The sequence below is a fragment of the Frieseomelitta varia genome, unplaced genomic scaffold (assembly GCF_011392965.1).
Source record: "Frieseomelitta varia isolate USP_RPSP 00005682 unplaced genomic scaffold, Fvar_1.2 scaffold_483, whole genome shotgun sequence".
NCBI classification, from domain to species: Eukaryota; Metazoa; Arthropoda; class Insecta; order Hymenoptera; family Apidae; genus Frieseomelitta; species Frieseomelitta varia.
Window position 1 is genome coordinate 730086 of NW_025110238.1, and position 22208 is coordinate 752293.

General features: G+C 36.9%; 1 protein-coding gene across 1 annotated transcript in view; it reads right to left on the reverse strand.

Moving 5' to 3' along the window:
- The window catches only part of LOC122532916, a 329341-nt gene that overhangs the window by 209774 nt on the left and 97359 nt on the right, over positions 1–22208 (reverse strand). Inside the window, exon 3 of the mRNA XM_043662105.1 lies at positions 11762–11959. Coding sequence (XP_043518040.1) covers positions 11762–11959 — 198 coding nt within the window. The remainder of the gene's footprint in view (positions 1–11761; positions 11960–22208) is intronic.

The window sequence follows — 22208 nt, forward strand, 5'->3', positions numbered from 1 at the left end:
TGGAGATACAACGATGAATTAGTATTGAAAATAATAAAGAATACGTGTATAAGCGTCATCAAATTTACTATCGGCAGCTTTCTGAAAACATTTAATCATTGTCTCCTTTTCCTTTTCTAATATATTAATATTTCATTTACCGGTTTTATACCGAAATACATCTACCGACCTAACATCATTTTGATCAAACGTAATCGAATAGTAACCTTAAAAATATCGGTGTTTTACTTGTATCCGTAATACCGATTCGGTCTCTGGGTCCAACAACCGGCTATTAGAAATTGGTCGCAGTTTTTTCGCGGACTCGTTGGATCGCCGCGCTTACGTAAATGAATAAAACAAAAATAACACCGTGCCACGCGCTTTCCTCGCTTTCCAGCATTCATTATGTAAAGGCGCTCCGCCTCTCCTCCTCCTCGTTCGGGAAAAAATAACGCTCGCTTCATTTATCTTCGGCTCGCGGATGCAGGAAGAAGAGGAGAAAGGCCCTCTCTCGGACCCGAGAGAGATTGAATCTTCCGCGAACAATGAGCCGCTGTGATACGCGTAAGCGATGCCCGGCGCAGATATACCTCGCCGGCGAAACAGGAGGCAAGAGGAAACGCGGGAAGCTTTTCTTCGCTAGCGCGCCTTCGAACGCTCGCAGGTGATTCATTTTCGATCAGGTGCCTGGCTGAAAAGCCGGTTATTGAATGGATGATGAACGATTTTCGTATTTTATTAGATCTCTTCTACTGGTATTCAACTGATCTTCGGATCAGATTCTCGATGATCACAGTTTCGTGGGCAGCGTCGCGATTCACTGGCAATCGGGAAGCGATTATTGAGGGAATGACGGACGATTTTTTCACTTAATACTTAATACTGGTTTTTTTTTATCTGACGGTATCTGAATATTTGACTCAGATGCTGCAGTTCTGTGAGTAGGTACGATGTTTAAATGATGGGCAACATCAGAATTTATTTTCAATCAGGAAAAAATTATTAAGAGGATGATGAACGACTTTTATACTTAATATTTATGTCTGTCTTACGGTATCTAAATTTGAATCAGATTCTCTATATTATAATTCTTGATATTGAAATGATGCAGTTACATCATTAAGAATATACTAGTACATTCTTATATTACAATATATTATATTAATACAGTATTATATTACAGTATATTATACTATACTATACATATATGTACATAATACTATACAATATACTACTATATATTATATATTATACTATAACACTTGTATTATACTATAATATATTATAATTCATAATTTATTATAACTTAATTTATAATTTATAGTATAATATACTGTATTATAGTATAATACAAGAATATATTAATATATATATATATATATATATATATCCTTCATATATTACTATAAAATATAAACCTATAATAATATATTATATTAAGATACAGAAACATGTACAATATATGGTAATATATTTCTAAAAAACTCAAGCCTGTATCTGAAACGTGTATATACATAATTCCATCAAAATCAACAAACTCAACGAACGAACTCTCCCAAAATCTCCGAAAATCCATCACCTGAATATCCAATATCAAAATTCTGTAACCTCTTGCGCTGGAATGACGTACCGCGCACGTCGAGAATTTTTTTATCCTAAAATTGCAACGTTCTCTCAGTACCAACCCAGGTAAAACAAATGACAAGTTCAAGAAGAAAGCGACGAATTGTTGTTCGGTCACTCGTTATTGTCTTCGAACTAGTTGCCCAGCGCGTGTCAACGGTGTCAAGTATTAAAATTCTGTAAAACTCGACGAAACTCCTGAACCATTACCCTCTCTGTCCAACAGATTTCCCAATTTCTCGTCGAAGAGGCAACGAGCGGTAGCCTCTTCTTCGAAAGCGGAGACGGCTCTCATTGTTTCTGGCACGGAGGTCGGCCCTGGTTTGGTAGGTAGCCGGCAAGTAGGTAGGTAGGTAATGCAACCATAGTCGCGCGCATAGCCGCGATTGATCGCGGGTTAAGTACCTGGCTGGTAGCCGCACGCGGATACTGTCCCCGCGGTATCGATATATCATGCAGCTCGCAGCGTGTCGTCGATCGCAGTCTCTCTTTTTCCCGTGTAGGCGAAAACTCGCATGCTAATAAGCGGCGCGTGAACCGCGCACGCGTTGACCCTGTTCGGCGAAACGGTTGAGATCCTCTCTCCTCCCGCGACCTGATGCTCCTCTGTCCGCGCCATGACAAACGGTCGACGACGGAAAAGATTTCTCCAACCACGGCAGGATTTCAGTAGGTTTTCCACGACGGGACGAAGCACGCGTTGCACGCGAGCTCACGATTGGGAAACGAAAGCTTCCGATTTATCTTTCAGCTGTCTCGAATTTGTTTGACCACGTTCGATATTGGAGACGTAGTGAAAATTTCAATGATGAAAATTTTATCTCCTTGAACTTGGAATACCGAGTATATCGAATTTTCACAATTTTTTTTGACATAATTGATTCCAATGGAGCTACAAAAGGAACAAAGATGGACAATTACCCTACGCTTTGGTACGCTTAAAGGACGGAAGCTTTCAATTTACCTTTCGACTGTCTCGACTGTTCGACCACGTTCGCAATTGGAAACATTTCGATTTTTCGAAGGAAAATTACATACGAATACAATGAATTCTACGATAAACAAAGTTGAATGTCTACATACTTTAATCGTCTCGAAGAAACCACACTACTTTTATCTTCTTAAATCTTGGAACACCCAATCTGTTTCGATCGGAACACCTCAACACTTTTTTCTTTCGTTTCTACAAGTTCATTGGCACAATTGATTTTTATGGAGCTACAAACACTTCGCATTCGAGCTCGACTGCGTGTCGGAAAACATCGACGAGCTTAATTTAATCGAACGCGAATAGTAGGAGCGCGTTAGGTGGCTGTCCGATCGAGATGATCGAGTCGCGTGGGCCGTGGTTTCTGCTCCCGGCGTCCAGATCCTCCAGATTCAACGGCGAAAGATCGCCGGATAGCCACGTCACAGACCTACATATATATATATATATATATATATATATATATACACACACCTATGGTTTGCACGAGGAACCTGGAACCTGGCTGTGACTATCGCAATCCACGAGTCGAAACCCGCAGCCTTCAATCATTGTCAATCAGTTCGGACGAGGCACCGTTACCGTGTCACTCGTCGCCGCTATCTGGCTACACCTACTGCTATTCTTCGCCGACATTCCGGCCTTTTCCACCAGCCTCGTGCGCGTATTTCCACTTTGCGGACGTTGGTCCATGTTGGTCCTAGCCACCTGGCACCGCGTTTCGATCAGACTCAGGACGCAGCGAGACCAAGGAGAAGTTGGATCCGCCACTGGAAAACAGTGGATACGACGACGAACGACCCGAGAGCGCAGAGTCACGTGCGTTTTATATTATCGAGAACTTGATCGGGATATATTCAGCATTAGCCAAATTGTTAGACACAGTTCGAAGTTTTTGATAGGAAAGTCTCAAGATCGTTCGAAATCTTACGATACTACAGGCAGCTTGATAAAAGGTCTTGTAAGGAAATCTGAAAATTGATAAAAATTGCGAAAATTGAAAGTATAAAAACCGTGTTAATCCAACTAGCAAGAATTCAAAAAATAAGAAATGTTTAAACTGCCTTCTGAGGAAATCTCGAAATGAATTAAAGTTGCATTAATTTGACCGACTAGCCAAATTACAAGAAATAATGACTACATAAAATGCCTCCTTAAAAAAACCTCAAACTACTTAAAAGAATAAAAACCGTGCCAATCTAGCTAACCAACTAAAAATCTAAAAAACAAAGAATATATAAAGACAAGCCGTTCAAGAAAACCTTAAGCTACAAAAACTGTAGCAATCTAGCTGGCCAACCAGATATCTAAAAAACAAAGAATATATATGGTCTAGAATATATAAAACGCCTTCTAAGAAAATCTGAAACTACTTATAAGAACAAAAAACATATCTAGCTGACCTGAATCAAAGTCTAAAAAACATATAAATAACATATAAAGTCTATAATATATAAAGACAAGCCTTTCAAGAAAACTTCGAACTACAAAAAACTGTACCAATCTAGCTGACCAACCAAAAATCTAAAAAACAATAAAAATATACAGTCTAGAATATATAAAACGCCTCCTAAGAAAACCTCAAACTACGATAAGAATAAAACTATACTATACTACTATAAGAATAAAAACTATTAATCTAGCTGACCCGAATCAAAGTCTAAAAAACAAAGACTACGTACAGAATATACAAGAAATAATGCTAAAAAATATATACTTAAATAAATATACTTGAAATAATGGAAACCTTCAATATGGCTAACCAACCGAAGATAAAACTATACTATACTACTATAAGAATAAAATTTATATTACTCTAAGATCTATTACTAAGAATAAAAACTATTAATCTAGCTGACCNGGATCAAAGTCTAAAAAACAAAGACTACGTACAGAATATACAAGAAATAATGCTAAAAAATATATACTTAAATAAATATACTTGAAATAATGGAAACCTTCAATATGGCTAACCAACCGAAGATAAACTGAAAGCTAAAAGGAAATATATAAAATGCCTCGCGTAGAAAACCCCCCGAAACGCTGCAAGGACTGAAGACTGAAGTATTAACCGCCAGCTCTATTGACACGTCGTTGAAGTTAACGCGGGACAGTCACCGCGTTAAAGCCTGACAACCTGGTTAACAAGACACTCTACTCGAGAGAATGGAACTGGGATCGTATTTCATCACTAACTCGACTGGCCGATTTCGCATGCAACGGGAACGCTTGCCGGCCGGAGAAACAATACAATATACAGTAGAGAAGGTGAACAGGGGAGAGAATGGAGAACGAGTGGATGATTGAAACGGGCCGACCCCACCGTTGACCTCCCCGGGCCCGTTTCTTTCGCGATCGTGGTCTTCCAAGTACGCTCGCGATAAGCGTCTCGGCCTGTAACTCGATGTTGCGATACGAACGGAAATAAATGTCGCGGGCTTCTCTTGGCCCCGGTATACACCTGTGTACCGTTTCGCCAGTTCGCGTTTATCTGCAGGGCTCGAACCACCCACGCGAACACCTCCCGCTCTTCGAATATCGAAGTCGAGTAATGCACGCGCGTTTCTAGCTCTTCCTGCTAGCAACCTAATCGCAACCTCCTCGGTGATTCCTTGGGGAAACATTCTCCCTCAGTGTGGGGATAACATTAGGTTGTAACATTAGGTCCGCCAGAAAATAATCTATTGCGCGTGCAGATGAATTTTCAATATAATTTGATTGATCATTTCGTCAATGCCGTTTTTTCGTCACCATTTTTTTGCCATTTCTTTCAGGCAACTTTCAACGAAGTTCTCATCGTTTTTCGACAAAACGACATTCTCATCGGTTAGCAAATCGATTCACTGTACTTATAGTTTACAGACTTCTTCATTGTATGAGTATTACACAATGCTTTCTCCCATTGCAGCAAGATAAAATGTTCCACTGTATGGATTTTCCATTTTGAAATCGATGGCAAACAAACAAATTGTTTTTATTCTATTGAACAATCAGGCATCAGATTACAGAATGAATTTGCAGTTTAAAATGAAGTTAGTTACATTTCAGAATATACTATTGAAAAAAAACACCCTCATAATAGCTTCGGAATCGGATTGAGAATGAAATTTCCAAAAGAGGTACAAAAATGTTCTTTTTTTTTTTTTTTCTTTGAGCCAGAAGAATGGTAGGAATATCAGGCTGCGAAAATAATTCGAGGTAGTGTTTTATTCGACGAATAAGCCTCGAAAGTCAAACTGATCTCACCATCTTTTATTTTTCTCAATTTTCTGTCAATTTATTTTTGTCAATATCTAGATACGTGATTGTCGTTCAGCCTCTCAAAAAGATCAATTAACACGGTTAGTAAGCTTAAGCCTGCAAGCTTGTTAATTCGAAAAGTAAATTTCTGTGTCATTTAAAATCCACAGTGAAGAATGACAATTTAACTGACTGGAACTGCCAGGAACAATTGAAGTCATAAAAAATTAAATTCACAGGAAACAAGAAATTCACAAAAAATTAAATTCATGAAAAATTAAATTCATCAAAAAAAGAAAATTTTAATTCATAAAGATTCGCACATAGTAACTGAAAAAAATTCATGAATTACATTTCCAAGTGAAATGATAATTAGAAAAATTAGACAAACATGTGTTTGTAAAAGTTATTTTTGTTTCACGTCATTTCGGTGGCCACTCTATACCTCCAAACTGCCGAAAGAAGTTACCATTGAAAGTAAGCAGCGATCGATCCATAAATCAATCTTCATCCGCTGCGATTCCCCTCGAAACGAATATTCTCCGGGCCAGTTAAGACCGCGAAACGATATTTACGAGCGTGTTCGCCGGCTGAATGTCGAGGGCGAGTCCGCGGAGCGGTTCTCTAGCCCGTTGGACGTCCCTTTCCGTATACGGTTCTGAACGGTCGTTACTTGGCGAGAAATTATTGCTATTACGGGCGGAGCACACGCGCGTAACCTTGTTATCGGCTCGGTTGATACGGCGATTACGGATGCGTCGCGTGGTGGCCGGCATCGGTCGAGGCTTGCACACACGGCTCGTACACACACGTGAAAGAAAAGTCACGAATCAGAACTCGCGCGATAGCGAAAAAGGGACGATAGAACGAGGCAGACGGGAAATAGAGTCTAGGCTGGTTTAATTGGATACAAGGCTCGGGTGTAACGAGCTCTATCGAATTACTTGCCCGGTAGGTAATTCACTCGGCGCAACATTCGACAACCACTCGCTCCGCGAGACCGCTCCGTCGTTTAACGACGGATAATTCCTGTTTCGTCCCGGTATACACATCGTGCAGGAAGTTATTGATCGAAACGACGCTGGCAAATTGGCGCTGATACACCGCCTTTCAGCCGTCCATTCTTTTTTTTTCTTTTTTTAAGGTGCGACATTTTACAAAAAAAAATCACGCTCAAACTTTCTCATTTTGATTTCTAAATGTCCACCGATCTCGAATATATTAACAAAATGAAATAATAATTTAAATAAATAAAGTTAGACATTTTAAAAATCTGGATTCTCGTCGAACAATTTGTTCTTATTCTTCTTTCAAATGTCCTTTCATTGACAATTACAGTACATGATATATTTTTACGAAATATTGTAAGTCGAGAGTTATTTAAAAATGTCGGCGTGATCTCTCGATCCGATCGACACGTTCGAGCAGAATTTTTCTGAGACAATTCTTCAAACGCCATCTGTTAGGGCTCCTCGAGACGGTTCAATATTATTTAAATAACTTACGATTTAAAAATTGTCGCGTCCCTTGCTTGTGGCTTCTCTGCGCTTTGCAAAACTTGCGAAATTTCACGACTTTTCGATTGCTTCGATTCATAAAACTTTAAAGGCCACAGCTTAAAAGGCAGTCTGATAACCAAACTGCGAACTTTTATACGTTTATGGGAAAATTCACAAAAATGCAAAAAAATGCATTTGCTCTGGAAAATTTTACGATTTTCTAATTTATAAAGTAACTGCTTCGATTTATAAAATTTTACAATTTCTAAATTCTGATACGAAAAGAGACCACGGCTTAGCAGTCAGTCTGTCACCTGCAATTAGTAGACTGCGAATTCTTATACATTTATGGCAAAAATTCAGGATTCAAAAAAAAAAAAAATGCAAGGAATGCATTCGCCCTTCACAAAGTTTGCAGAACTTCGCGATTTTTTAATTTACAGAATTACTGCCCCATTCCTGAACTCCGATGCGAAAACAGATCACAGTTTAGAAGAATACTCATAACTAGACTGCTATGTTCGTATTTGTAGAAAAATTCAGGATGATACGAGAATACCAAAGTAACGCGTACAATGTGCAAAAGTGTAAGCTTGTAGTGTTGTAATATTATTTTTAAAAAATAAATGTTTACATAGGCTGCGTTCGTAAACACTCGAAATTACACGAGGATCCACAGCCTGACAACAGCGAGTAACGGAAATGGCGAGGACAAGTGCCGAATCGTGACGTGAAGGAGCGGACAAATCTGCAGATCGATAGTACCGGATGTGATCGCGCACGGACAAAAGCCGCGACTCGCGAGCTATATTAGGTAGAACGGGCCGGTTAGCCTCTCTGCCTACCTACTTTCCAGAAATTCTGCGCTAACGAGCGAGCAGCGCTCTACGCTCGCGTCGCCCCGCTTTCCACCGTGGACATCGCTGCCCCATATCTGCCAAATTGTCGTGAGCCAGCGCGTCGTTTTCTTTATTGGTCTTCTCCGGTCGAGAATTTATCGAGAGAGCCGCTCGCCGTGCCTTCCATTGTGCCGAGATTTCCCTCGTGCCCGTTCCCCAACGTAACGAGCGTTAATTTTACGGAATTTCCTCCAGCTCCAGCTTCTTCGGGGAGGAGGAGGCGGGAAGAACTCGATTTAGGACTCTGTTTCTTTCTAAACGCTGTTTCACCGGATAGATCGTTTTTTTTTTTTTTTTTTTTTTTCAACGAATTTTTTGTTCCAGAATTGTCTGACCTAGCATTTGACGCTTCGTGTGATTGTGTTTTGGATTTGTTAAGGTATTTTGTATCTTGAGGATGCATAGGAAAAAGAATATATATATATATATATATTTAGGAAGGAATAGACTGTGGATCTTTGTACATTCAGGAAAATTTTAAGATACGCAATTACTAAAAATATATGTAATCTGTATAATAATCAGCACATAAATTTTCTACGGTTCTACTTCTTCAAAAATGTAAATTTGCATTGAAAATCCGACTGAGCGAAAAAGTTTGTCGGATCTCAGAAGAAGGATCAAATCACTGTACATGAATTTAGAGAACCAACGCAAATTTTGAACTTGTAATCATAAATTAATTAACCTCTCAGCATTATAAACGGATTTTTCCTTTAGTTTTCAGAATTTATTTCGAATACAGTCAACACAGTTCTTTCAATCGCAACACGGTTCAATTTTATCGAAGCGTCACAAAACTCTAATCCTGATCTCTCTAATTATATATATAATTAGAGGGATAAATATGATGAGAGATAATTAAAATTATTGAAATAAATTAATTAACCCTGATAGAAAAGGTACAAAGTAAATTTTACTTATTTGTTTTTAAAAAAAATTCATTTTCATTACTTTAAACTATTTTAATATTGTTAATTTTTAATTATTACTAAAATATATTTTTAATATAAAATTTTATTTAATTATATATATAATTTTAAATTAATATAATAAAATATTTTAATATTATACATATTTTATATATATTTTATTATATTAATTTAAAATTATATATATATATATATCATTTTAAATTAACATAATTAAATAAAGTTTTATAATAAAAATATATTTTAGTAATAATTAAAAATTAACAATATTATTAATAGTTTAAAGCAATGAAAATGAATTTTTCTAAAAGCAAATAAGTAATATTTATTTTGTACCTTTTGTATCAGAGTTAATTAATTTATTTTAATAATTTTAATTATCTCTCATCATATTTATCCCTCTAATTATATATATATATAATTAAAATCAACTGAGTCAATCACGCAACCGTGATTTTGAACAGCGGTGAACCTCCGAAATGGTTGTTCCGCTGGATCAGTACGTGCCCCCTTCCTCTGCGTCAAATGGAAGTGGTTTGGTGTCACGAGATTAGGTTATTCTGTCACGTGCCCGAACTCCTAGGTCAACCCCAACCCTCGAGCTGTCCCTCTTCGCCGCAGCGAGTTTTAATTAACGTTTACGAATCGCATAGCAGAGGAGAGTGTACGGGGAGATCGCTTTTGCGAACAGACACTCGAGACACCTCGTGCGACTGGCGTGGCCTCCCCCCGCGCTAAATAAATTAACTCCGAGATGGCACGTGCTTCGACGCGCTGACAACCCTCGCCGCTCGGGATTCGAGAGACGAACAGGGTTATCCGCAACTACCGGGGTTATTAGCGACGATCGACCAAGGCAAGGGTTGGCCTTTCTTCTCCCTGACGACTCTTCCTTCTTTAATTGAATTAGGCGTCGAGTCTTTCGGAACGTCTCGCGTGGTAAGAAATGATCGGCCGCGATTCGATTAACTTGCTGTTGCATTGGATTGCACGTCGAATTGAATATTGAGAACAATGTTATTGGAGACAAACTTCGGTAGGTTAAGTATAATTATATATATATTGGATCAGATTCGAAGTTTTTTCGACTTGACCGGCAAGTGAGTTTAATTCTTTACATATCCTCTACGTTGATCTCTATCCTGTCGTTTCAAGTTTATTATTTTGGAACAGTTTGGAAAGTTTAAACGTCTGAAGCGCCTTTTTGCGCGTTCGACATTAAAACATTACACTATGAAGATTGCAGCATAGAGCTAGCATAATAGAACAGTGAGAGTTCTATAAAAGGAGAACAGGAAAACTCAACGAACAACAAATGAAAAATTTTGAAAGATGACAGAAAGAAATATATATCACGGATCGGTTATTTTCACTCTGTTATTAAAAAATGTTACTTCGTACAAACAAATGAATTATAATTAATTCGCGATGCTAATATTACGAATATTATACAAGAAACTGACAAATAATTCTGAAAAGAGTAGAAATATATATATATATGTACCAGGTATATTTATTATAAGAATAAAAAAATATATACATAAATATCATATAATAAATAAATATAAATATATATATAAATATCATATAAATGAATAAATATAAACATATATAAATATCATAAATAAATAAATATAAATATATATAGATATCACAAATAAATAAATATAAATATAAATATCGCAAATAAATAAATATAAATATAAATATATATAAATAAATAAATATAAATGTAAATATATATAAAGAAATAAATATAAATATAAATAAAAATATATGTATAAATATCATATAAATAAATATAAATATATATAAATATCATATAAGTAAATAAATATAAATATAAATAAAAATGTATATATATAAATATCATATAAATAAATAAATAAATAAATATATATATACATGTACCAGATATTATATGTAATATCAGGAAACTGACAAATAATTCTGAAAGACCAGAGGAGGAAATATACGATCGCGAATCGGTTGTTTTCACTCTGTGACAAAAACGACCGCGTCACGCTCGTATAAACGAACGAATTGCGATTAATACCGGTCTTAATATCGCGACAAGTTTCCCTATTTGCTTCCTATCGCGCGTGCACGAACCTTGCCGCGAAAGAAAGCAACGTCTAGAACGCGAACGATACCTCGGACTAGCGGAGAACTCTCCACGTGTCTGCCGAGCACCGAGCAGGAGAAAAACCACCGCCGTGCAAAAAAGACGAATCTCTCGATGCTTTCATCGAGATGCCGAGATTAAATCGGGTCACCGGTTATATAAATAGAAGGCCGTGTCATCCGGGCGGTCAGTCGGATTTCGCAATTGGCAGCCAACTGGATCCGGTCGCGTCCATACTCGGCGTATGAGCGACGTATCACGAGACTGATTACTTTAATCGGTTTCGCGGAACAATCCGTCAAACGCGGAGCCGGATTCCCCGTTTTTCGCCTTTCCTGCCTGTTTCCGTGGACGAGCCAGTTTTCACGGGAGCGAGAGCTCTCTTAGGCGAACTCTTAGGCAGTCTTGGCTTAGAAAATAAATAACGGGCGAGGGGGGGGGGGGGGAAGAGGAAAGATGAAATGGAAACTCACCGTTTCGGAGGCGGCGGACTTCACTTCCGCCAGCAGAGACGCGGCCGGTGACAGATAAGTCTTGAGGAAGTTCTCCAAGTTGCCGTGATAAGCGCACACGAGGATGTCCCGGGCCTGCCTTATCAGCAGATTGATAACGCCGTCGCCGTAAATCGGGCCGAGCAAGTTCCGGACCAGCGAGGCGACGTCTCCGCGACCCTGCAACACAGCGATCCTTTCACCAGTCTGGTTCCGACGCGCGACACGCGTGTTCCTATCTGGCCACGAATAAATTTCGGGGGTCGAGATGTGATAGAATGAGGACAGGTGGTGGAAACACAGGTGATGCAACGTTGACGAAAACAACGGGGAACGTTGCGTGTGTCACGGTGATAGAAGGAGATTGGTCCAAAGAAAATACTGATCAGCAAGAGAAAAACGTATTTTTGAAGTTATAGCGAAGGAAAGCAAGCTTGTTTCACTATAGCGATCAGGGCGATTTGTTATAAAAAATTAAAGTATTAGCCTAAAGTAATACTGGATGTTAACCTCTTGCGCTGGGATGACACCACGTCGAGAATTTTTTGTTCCAAAATTGCAATATTTTTTTTTTCAGTTCTAAGTATATTTAAATGTAACCCAGGCAGAACAAATAATAAATTTATTACTTCTCAATAATTTCTATTCGGTGATATCATACCAACGAGTTCGAAGAGAAAGCGACGAATTATTGTATACGGTGTTGTATACGTTATGGTCCGCAATCAGTTGCCTGCGCAAGTGGTTAAGACATGAGACATGAGAGATTATTTTATATAGAATATATATAGATTATATTATATAGAATATATAGATTATATTATATACATAGAATATACATAGATTATATTATATAGAAATATTAATATATTAACCTCTTGGAATGACTCAGTCCTCATTAGGTATATTTAAGTATAACCCAGGCAAAATAAATAATAAATTTATTACTTCTTAGTAATTTCTATAATCCAGTGATATCATACCGACGAGTTCAAAAAGAAAGCGACTTTTTTTATTAGATGAATAAAAAATACAAATATTTTATTTTATTAAATAAACAAAAGTAATATATCTGTACTCAATAAAAGAAATACAAATATTAATGTATTAATTAGATAAACAAAAGTAATATTTGTATTTAATAAAAAGGATACAGATATTACTTTTATTAAATAAACAAACGTACACCCTAATATCGTGGGACAATGAACATTTTCGCGGCTCGTGTGATACTGTTGAAACTGTACACAAGAGCGCGTGAACCTCGTCTCGTTAAATCATCCCCGTTGAAAAAAGAAACCGACGTAAGGAACGAGTTCGGTGGATAACAGCAGTTTCCTTGTTCGCTTGAATTGTTTCGGACGTAGGCCTAGTCGAGGAACACGAAATTAATTTTCAGAAAACAATTGATAATTGAATATACAATCCCCATTATCGCTAATGAACGGTATAATGGTTGGCAAAGGTCGAGATAGTTGCATTGTTAATATTCAGCACTTATCACGGACGCACAGCAGCACAATGCCGCGCGTTCTTATCTCCTTTATTGTGGCCCCCGTGATAAATGGACGAATGCCAGGGGATTATTATTATTATACCTGGTAGTTGCGAGAGAGCCGAGGCGAACCAGATTAATTCCAACAGATAGTCGATAATTAAGTTTACGTTGTTGCCGCTGTGCATGTACGTCGATGCACAATGAAACGGTTTCTGCTCGAATCTCCTATGAAATTCATTGAATTATTCGCGCATAGCGTCGTAACAACGTCGTAATAATAATATCACGAGACAAGGTAAGGTTAGTTGAATCAACCGAGGATAATTTGCCTCGCTCAATCTCAAGTCGAATTTGATCATGAATAATTTGACATCGGATCCCGTGGAGGAAAAATATGATTTTCGAATTGCCGCCATACAGATATTCAGCAGAGTTGTTGATCAATTATGAAAATTTTATTCATTGATCCTCGTAGTTCGATCCTCGGCAGGAAGATATCACGTTGCTCTTTTGATTCTGTATTCTATTATATATGAATACTGTTTATTATGAGTGTCGTGTTATCTTTTTAGTTGCGTCGTGCAATGTGTGTTACTTTAAATTGTCTCGTTTCTTTAATTAACAGTAAAATAATGTCGTTGTTGACAGTATGAAAATATAATTACTCAGAAGAAAGAAACAAGTTTTGCTAATATTAATATTCCAAATAGTAATTATTATTTAATTATAATTCAATATTTATTATAATTTAGCGTTACGATTTGTTTCAGAAATTAATCATATTAAAAACTAGTAGTATATATATATATATATATACATACGCTACTAGTATTTAACTACTAATTAATTACTCAGAAAAAAGAAATAAGTTTGACTAATATTAATATTCCAAATAGTAATTATTATTTAATTTTAATTCAATATTTATTATAATTGATTGTTTTTAATTCAATAATTATTATAATTTAGCGTTATTTTTGTTTCAGAAATTATTTATACTACAATAATATATATATATATATATATATATATATATATATATATAGGGTGACAACTGAAAAACTGAAAGGTTTGAAAAGTCATAACTCGTTCATCTTCAATTGAGCTTTTCTTCGCAAGAAAATCATTTGAGGGATGTTATTTTTCAATTATATTTTCAATTATATTTCCAAATAAAAAAATTTTAGAAAACGTGTTTGTAAAAGTTGTTTCAGTAATCACCCTATATAACGTTCGATTACTCTGCCAGGTTGAAGACAAGTATTCAAAGTTATCAAAACGACGACGAAGCTCGACCGACTCGAACAAGCGCCGCTGACTAGATTCATAACGTTAAGATTGAACGTAATATATATGGCGGCGATGCTTGTTGCCGAGTTACGTAACACCACGCGGGTTTCCGCGTTCCCAGAAGCTTTTAACGCGCTGAGCGGGTTCCGGAAACGGGAAGAAGCGGTCGAAGGAGCCGAGGGGACAAGCGAGCTAACGGTTCCAAGTCCTCTTCCATATTGTTATGGAATCATGGCCTACGCCAGGAGGAATCTGTTATCGACGACGATCTCCCCCAACGGTGAGAACAAACAAGGGGGAATAAATTGAATTTTATGGCAGCGGCCCCGTTCAGCACTTCCAATGAACTCTCGGAACTTGTTTTTTAGGGAGGCACGTTAATTCGATGAACGCCGCCGACGCTACCGTTCGCTTCTGTTTGTCTTCACAGTTCTCCTTCGCCAAGTGTATTATTGAAACGTATTATTGAGCACGCTGATTTATCCACCAAATTTTCGTTTAATTTATATCTCGCATGATCTCACGGATTGGTTGTAAAATATTTGGACTAGAATTAACGTATATTAAGATGCAATCCATGCCGATTGGTGGAACTAGGATTCAACCACTGCAGGACGTTTTATTTGATATTTAGACAGTTATTGACAGCTATTTCCTCGTATCTCAGATATTGCTCTATCATATTATAAAATCGGTATAAAAAAACAGGATAATGTTCAATTTCATCAAGTGTAAAATACAAGGATATTTCTCTATTCATCTACAATAATATTAACAATTAAAATCTCGTAAAACTGCATTCTACAAATACAGGGTAGTCACTAGAACACAAAGACTGAACGATATAAAACAAAAATATGTTTTTCAAATTTTTTATGATTTTATTTAGAAATATAATTAATGGATTTTTTTCAGTATTATGTGTGAAAAACAACATCCCTCAAATTTTCCTGTTCACAAATACTTCCCTCAGTTTTAGTGGCCACCTTGCATCTTCCCAAAAAACACATGTTTTTTAAGTTTTTTATTATTTTATTTGGAAATATAATTAATAAATTCTTTTCAGTATTTTGTGCGAAAAACAACATCCCTCAAATGACCATTTTTCTATTCACAAATACTTTTTTCAGTTATGTTTAGTGACCACTCTGCATCTTCCCAAAAAACACATGTTTTTTAAGTTTTTTATTATTTTATTTTGAAATATAATTAATGAATCTTTTTCTAATATTATGTGTGAAAAATAACATTCCTCAAATGTCCACCATTTTCCTATTCACAAATACTTCCTTCAGTTATGTTTAGTGACCACTCTGCATCTTCCCAAAAAATACATGTTTTTTAAATTTTTTATTATTTTATTTTGAAATATAATTAATGAATCTTTTTCTAATATTATGTGTGAAAAATAACATTCCTCAAATGTCCACCACTTTTCTGCTCACAAATAAGGGTTCTTTCAAACCCTTCAGTGGCCATCTTCACAAAAAAAAAAAAAAAAAAAACAGCAACGTCACCAGATGTACGTAAATCTTGGACCGAGTTTACTCACGTTTATCCAGGTGTCTCTAATCGATATGACGCAGCTTCGCTTCGTGTTTTCAGCGAAAGTTCGCCGGAGACTTTAAACCGGAGACAATTTGCAAGAAAATCGGCTGGATCGAGACCCGGCTGCTATCCGCTTGCGAATCGCTCCGTTGGCGGGCGAAACGGACAAGTGGCGTGCGTCGTCCCGGCGGCGATGTGGGTGCATTATATCGGCGTGCATCGTTACACCGGACTGCATAAACATCGCAGTTTAGCGGGCCGCTCGAGAGCGCCGGGGGAACACACCGCGATGTAACCATTATACGCATGCTCGATCGCCCACGTGTTTCCGCCCTCATCCGCTCCGGCCCCGCGCGTGCTCCACCAGCACGAGCTCGTGTCTTTTTCGAGAAAATGCCCTGTCGAGAGTGTGTAATGGCGCGGCGTTTTTTTTCTTTTTTTCATTTCGTTACCCGAAACCCCGGCTTGTTCCGGCTTGAGACTGTGGGAAGATTTGGCGAAGGCCCCCGGAGGAAGGGTACGTTTGGGAACGTGACTGTATGGTTATTCGCGTGGTCATATCGTTTCTTTGGTTTAAATGGATCTCGATCCACGGCTGTAACTTTCAACAGTAACCTGATTCCTTTGAACATGGTGAACATTGCCTTGCTCCTAGAGATACATAGTTCTCTTATCGGGCACTTTAGAAAGAGTATTACGTTTTATTTTTCGTTAGCATCAAATTTACGTAGCTATAAGAGACAAAGATTTTTTCTGTCGCGTTTCGCATTTTGTTCTCACAGCATCGAATTTGTGCTTTATTGTCAAGTTTTACGTTTTATTTTTATAGCATCAAATTTAGAGAACAAGAGAGAAAGCTTTATCGTCAAATTCTAGATTTTGTTTTTATAGCCACACGAGATGCAGCTTTTCTATCAAGTTCTACGTTTCATTTTTACAGTATGAAACTTACGTAGCCACGTGAATGGTAAGAAAAGAAAAAACAAACCATCCGTAAACTACAGATTTTTGCTTCAATTGTTCTTTTTTTCAATTCTTTTTTTAATAAAAATATAATTTAATATACTTTAATATATACAATAAATATAATTAATGTAATATAATGATAAATATAATTACAAAAATATTTTTTTTATAAAAAACATAGCACCATTTAGAAACGTCGAAAGTAAAACAGACAATGTCTAATAGAAATGTAGTGAAGCGAGCATTACGTCGATTTCACTGCGAGAATCACAAATTAAGTAGATCAAATACATTCCTATCTCCGCGAGAGACAGCGATCTAACAAGATCGAGCAGAACCTAAAAAAAAAAAAAAAAAAGAAAAAAAAAAAAAAAAAACCCAGAACAATCGTTGGATCGCCGCTCGAATGACAGCCACTTCAATTTGTAATGTCCCGATTACACGGCCCGAACAATTGTTATCGACCTCATAAAACGAGTGGTATAAATCAGCTATTGTCTCGTTGACTCGGCCGGGTGTCGATAATTTTGACGGAACGGCAGGCCGAACCCCTCCACGGTGCACGAATAACACGGCCATTTCGCTGCTCGTCAGTGCCAATATTTGGCCAGCCGAAATTTATGGGAAAAGGGTAAGCCGACGGTGCATAAAAGGCTCGTTAGGGGTGGATAGCCTCATCTCTGCGGAGATTGGGGGAGGGAGACGAACGTGGAAGCACGAGGGTTCGCATAAATTAACCACCGTCCCGATGTTCGAGCTGTTTTAATCGACCAACTTATGGAGGCGTATTGTTTATTAATGCGTTTGCCCGCACGAACAGCCGGGCCGTTGATTCACAGCAACGCGCGTACGCTACGCCGTGACAGTGTGATTTATTCCAACGTGGTGAGGTTAAACACGTTTCGCTGTTCGGGAACAGGTGGTGTGTTTCAGGGGAATATGTATTATTAATCAAGCGATTTAAATCCCTGATGAGATTTAACTGGCAAGTTTCGTCGAGGTCGCGCAAGCTTCGAGGATTTGCTCGTTATAATTTAAACGTTGAACGCGAACGTTTCACGACTTCTGACCTCTTCGCGTTGGTCAACACGTCGACTGACCGGAGATCGCAGTGAATAAATAAAATAATGCCAATGGAAAAATTTTAAACATCGTAGCTAATAAGACAATATCGTGAAATAAAACGACAAAAGATTTTAATTAAAGCGTTATATATATATATATATATATATATACATATATATATATATATATATATACTACAAAAATTAGTGTTTCAATCAAAATCTTGAATTACATTGAGCATTAAATATATCGATTAATTCGATTTAATATTTTATGATTAATTTAATTGTATGAAGCTTTGATTACAAAATCTTAAGTTAAATCGTTATATATTTTTGTGTTACAAAAATTAGTGCTTCAATTAATATAACATGAAATATATTAATTAATTTGATTTAATATTTTATAATTTAATTAGTTTAACTGTATGAAGCTTTAATTATAAAATCTTAAGTTAAATCATTATATGATATATTTTTGTGTTACAAAAATTAGTGTTTTAAATAACACACAAATAATTGAAATTAAAATAACACAAAATATATGAATTAATTTGATTTAATATTTCATAATTTAATTAATTTAATTGCATCAAGCTTTTAATTAAAACATTATATATTGTATTACAAAAAAGTACGACGTATTGTATTGAAACATCTCATGACCCCCTGAGAGCATCGTGCAGATCTGGCATGGCAGTCAAACACGTTAAATTTTTGCTCGATGTTTAATGAAATAATATACTCTTGACGTCTTTTGTGAAAGACCTAGAAAGTACTTTTGTCGGAGCAGACAGTACAAAGGCAAGTGCTCCTCTTTCGGATATTAAAACAAAAAATTTATAGTAGATAGCGAGAGAAAGCCGAGTGTAAGTAATTTCAATTGAACGCCGAATTGCGCGTTTCAACTTCCAAACAAAACGGCGCTCTCCGCCGACAACAATAGTCGAATTAATCAAGCCCGAGCTAACCATTCGACAGCAAAATCCAGCAATTTAACCGGGCACAACAAAATCAGTGGCATTTCAAACGGATTCCCGTGGGCCGATTGAACTCACTCCACGAACACATCAGCTCGAACGAACGGTGCGGTGCTGCTACGAGAGCCTTCGATCCAATTCACTTGAAATCCTCGCAGCGAGTGCGTTCATTAAGCTTCGTTCGCAACGAAACGGCGCAAGAGGGAGATGGAGGGAATGGCGAAAGGGTGAGAATGGTAGGCAGAAAAACTCGACGAGAAAAAAAGAGGAAGAGAGAGAGAGAGAGAGAGAGAGAGAGAGAGAGAGAGACGAAAATTGTCGGCGATACAAAGCGGAGTGCCGGTATAGAAAGAACGCGAGGAGAATTGGGACGTCAGAACGCCAGCAACCCTGCCTTTTTCATTCGGCCGTCCCGCCGCTGACAGCAAAGCCGGAACAGCCGCGGAATTGAAATTGACCGAGAGCAAGCGGCCATGGGGTGGGTCTTGATTAGCCTCTTTGTTTAACCGGCCGCTTTGTTTAATCGCGTCCCGTTATAAGCGCCGCGAGTCCCTTTCACGCCCACCAATTTGCATCTCCTACGCGGCACGGATCTCAAGTCCGGAGCACTTCGTCTCGAGTTTTCTCGGCGTGATTCGGGTTTCACGGAAGACGCAGTCTCGAGAGAGGGTAAATTCGTTTGGGAACTTACTTCGCTCGGCTCGTGTTCAACGTGTCTACTCTATAACTATATCAATGCAACGTAACAATGGTCTCGTTGTGCAGTTACGTGTAATAAAATATGTACGAGAAGCACGCACGTGTGTACGTGTGTGTGTCGTACGAGAAAATTGATTCTTGTACACGCAAGTGAGACAAACTTGAAGGATATTTGTATGTTGTGGAAGGATTTGACGAATAGTTAAATAATTAAATTTTAGTTTATACTTTGGTAAAATATAAATTTATTATGTATGTAAATATAGTTTAAAATTAATATAATTAAATAAAGTTTCGTAATAAAGATATATTTCAGTATTAATTAAAAATAGTATTAAATAAATATTTAAATAAATCGAATAAATTAAAAATTTTTGAAAAATTTTAGCACATTAATTAAATTTGTTTTATGTATGTAAATATGTATAGTTTAAAATTAATATAATTAAATAAAGTTTTATAATAAAAATATATTTTAGCAATAATTAAAAATTAATAATATTATTAACAGTTTAAAAGTGATGAAAATAAATTTTTTAAATGTAAATAAGTAAAATTTATTTTGTACTTTTTTTGTATCAGGGTTAATTAATTAATTTTAATAATTTTAATTATCTCGAAAATAAATGACTCTATACTCTATATTCTAGTAAGTACACTTACTAAAGTTTAGTTAGTAAACTAAATTCTATTTAATTCTATTCGATTCTCAACAATTCAAATTCATAATCAATTTTAAGCTCGCAGGACCCGTCATCCTCAATCACCAATTTTCCACAATTTCAACAACGCTCACATATCGTGCTACATGCCACCAGAGTCGAAGGTACGCTAAGCGAGCAATTAACTAATCCACTCTCCAATTATGTTTTCCCTGAAATCGGCATCGATCGAGTTATTAACTCATCGAACAACAGTCCGAGGCAGCGTTTCTGCTCGTGCAGAACCAGCGTCTCGTGTCTGCCTCGCACGACCAAACGACCGGTGAACATTTGATTAGTATACGTTCGTACAATGTGAACAGATTTCGCAACCGACGATCTAATGTAATCCGGGGAGATTTGTCTCCGCTGTGACGCCGATCGCTGTTCGAAAATCTCGGCCATGGGAATCTATGGCGATCATAATGGAAACAATGAAACGGGGAACCAGCAAAACCAGCAAGCTCTCCGTCTCACTATCATTGTTAGAGCTACAGAAAGAGAGAGAGAGAGAGAGAGAGAGAGAGAGAGAGCACGAAAGAGCACTTTTCTCGCGCCCGCGAATAATAATACAGATCGTGAAAACATTTGTTACACGATCTCTCTAACCAATCAGCCAAACGTCCAGTCGGCGATGCGTGTCTGCCGTATGGAATATAATTTAATACATTTATATAACTGACGGGTTATCACTCTCGCTGGCGTGTGTCTGACACCTTCTTACGTGGCCCGTATTCGCGAGGGGCTCGTGGCGAATTTCGCACCGGTGTCTGCCTCGCGCGGTCGATTCACCTCGAGTCTGCGCGAACATTCCTACTCTACTTCGCGCCGTGCGCTTCCTTTCGTCCCGATTCGCAATTGCTCGTACTTCGACGCCTTTCGCAAGTATTTGCAGGTGATTCTCCGATTGTTTCGAAAATACAGCGAAAGACTGCAGAATCTTAGAAGTTGTTGTTTTGATTGATGTTGAAGTTTTGATGATAAATAGAGCCGTAGTTTATTTATATGTTGCGCAATAATTTACACTAATTTATGCAATAATCAATATTACCGAGCGATTGAAATCGATGTTCGTGAAATTTGCTCTCAGACTTAATTTTGATTTGATCCTTTGATTTAAAATGGAGCAACAGAACAGAAGTTTCGGGGTAATATTGTAAAATTTTAAAATTGAGTTTTTGTAAAATATATATATATATATATATATATATATATATATATATAATTATATTATTATATTATATGTAAGTATAGTTTATTGTAAAATTTTAGAATTTTAGTTTCTTCGTTGAAGTTTTGGAAAAGAAATGCAGTCGCAATTCCTAATTTGTAAAATTTATACAATACTTACGTATTATTATTATTATATATTACAATATTTCTAAATATATTATTATATATAATATTTATAATTAATTTATATTTATATAAATATATTTATAATATTATAATTATTGTACAACATTTGTAAATATATTATTATTATGCAATATTTATAAAAATATATACTGAGCAATTGAAATCGACGTTCACAAAACTTACTCTCTGACTTAATTCTTTTAACTTTTTCCTTTTTCCTTCATTTTATTGTCAGCGTGCAAGTAATCTAGCTTCCCTGCCAACATTAAGTGATCTACTTCCATCCATCCGTCTACCTCTCCAATTTACAATAGACATTTACCT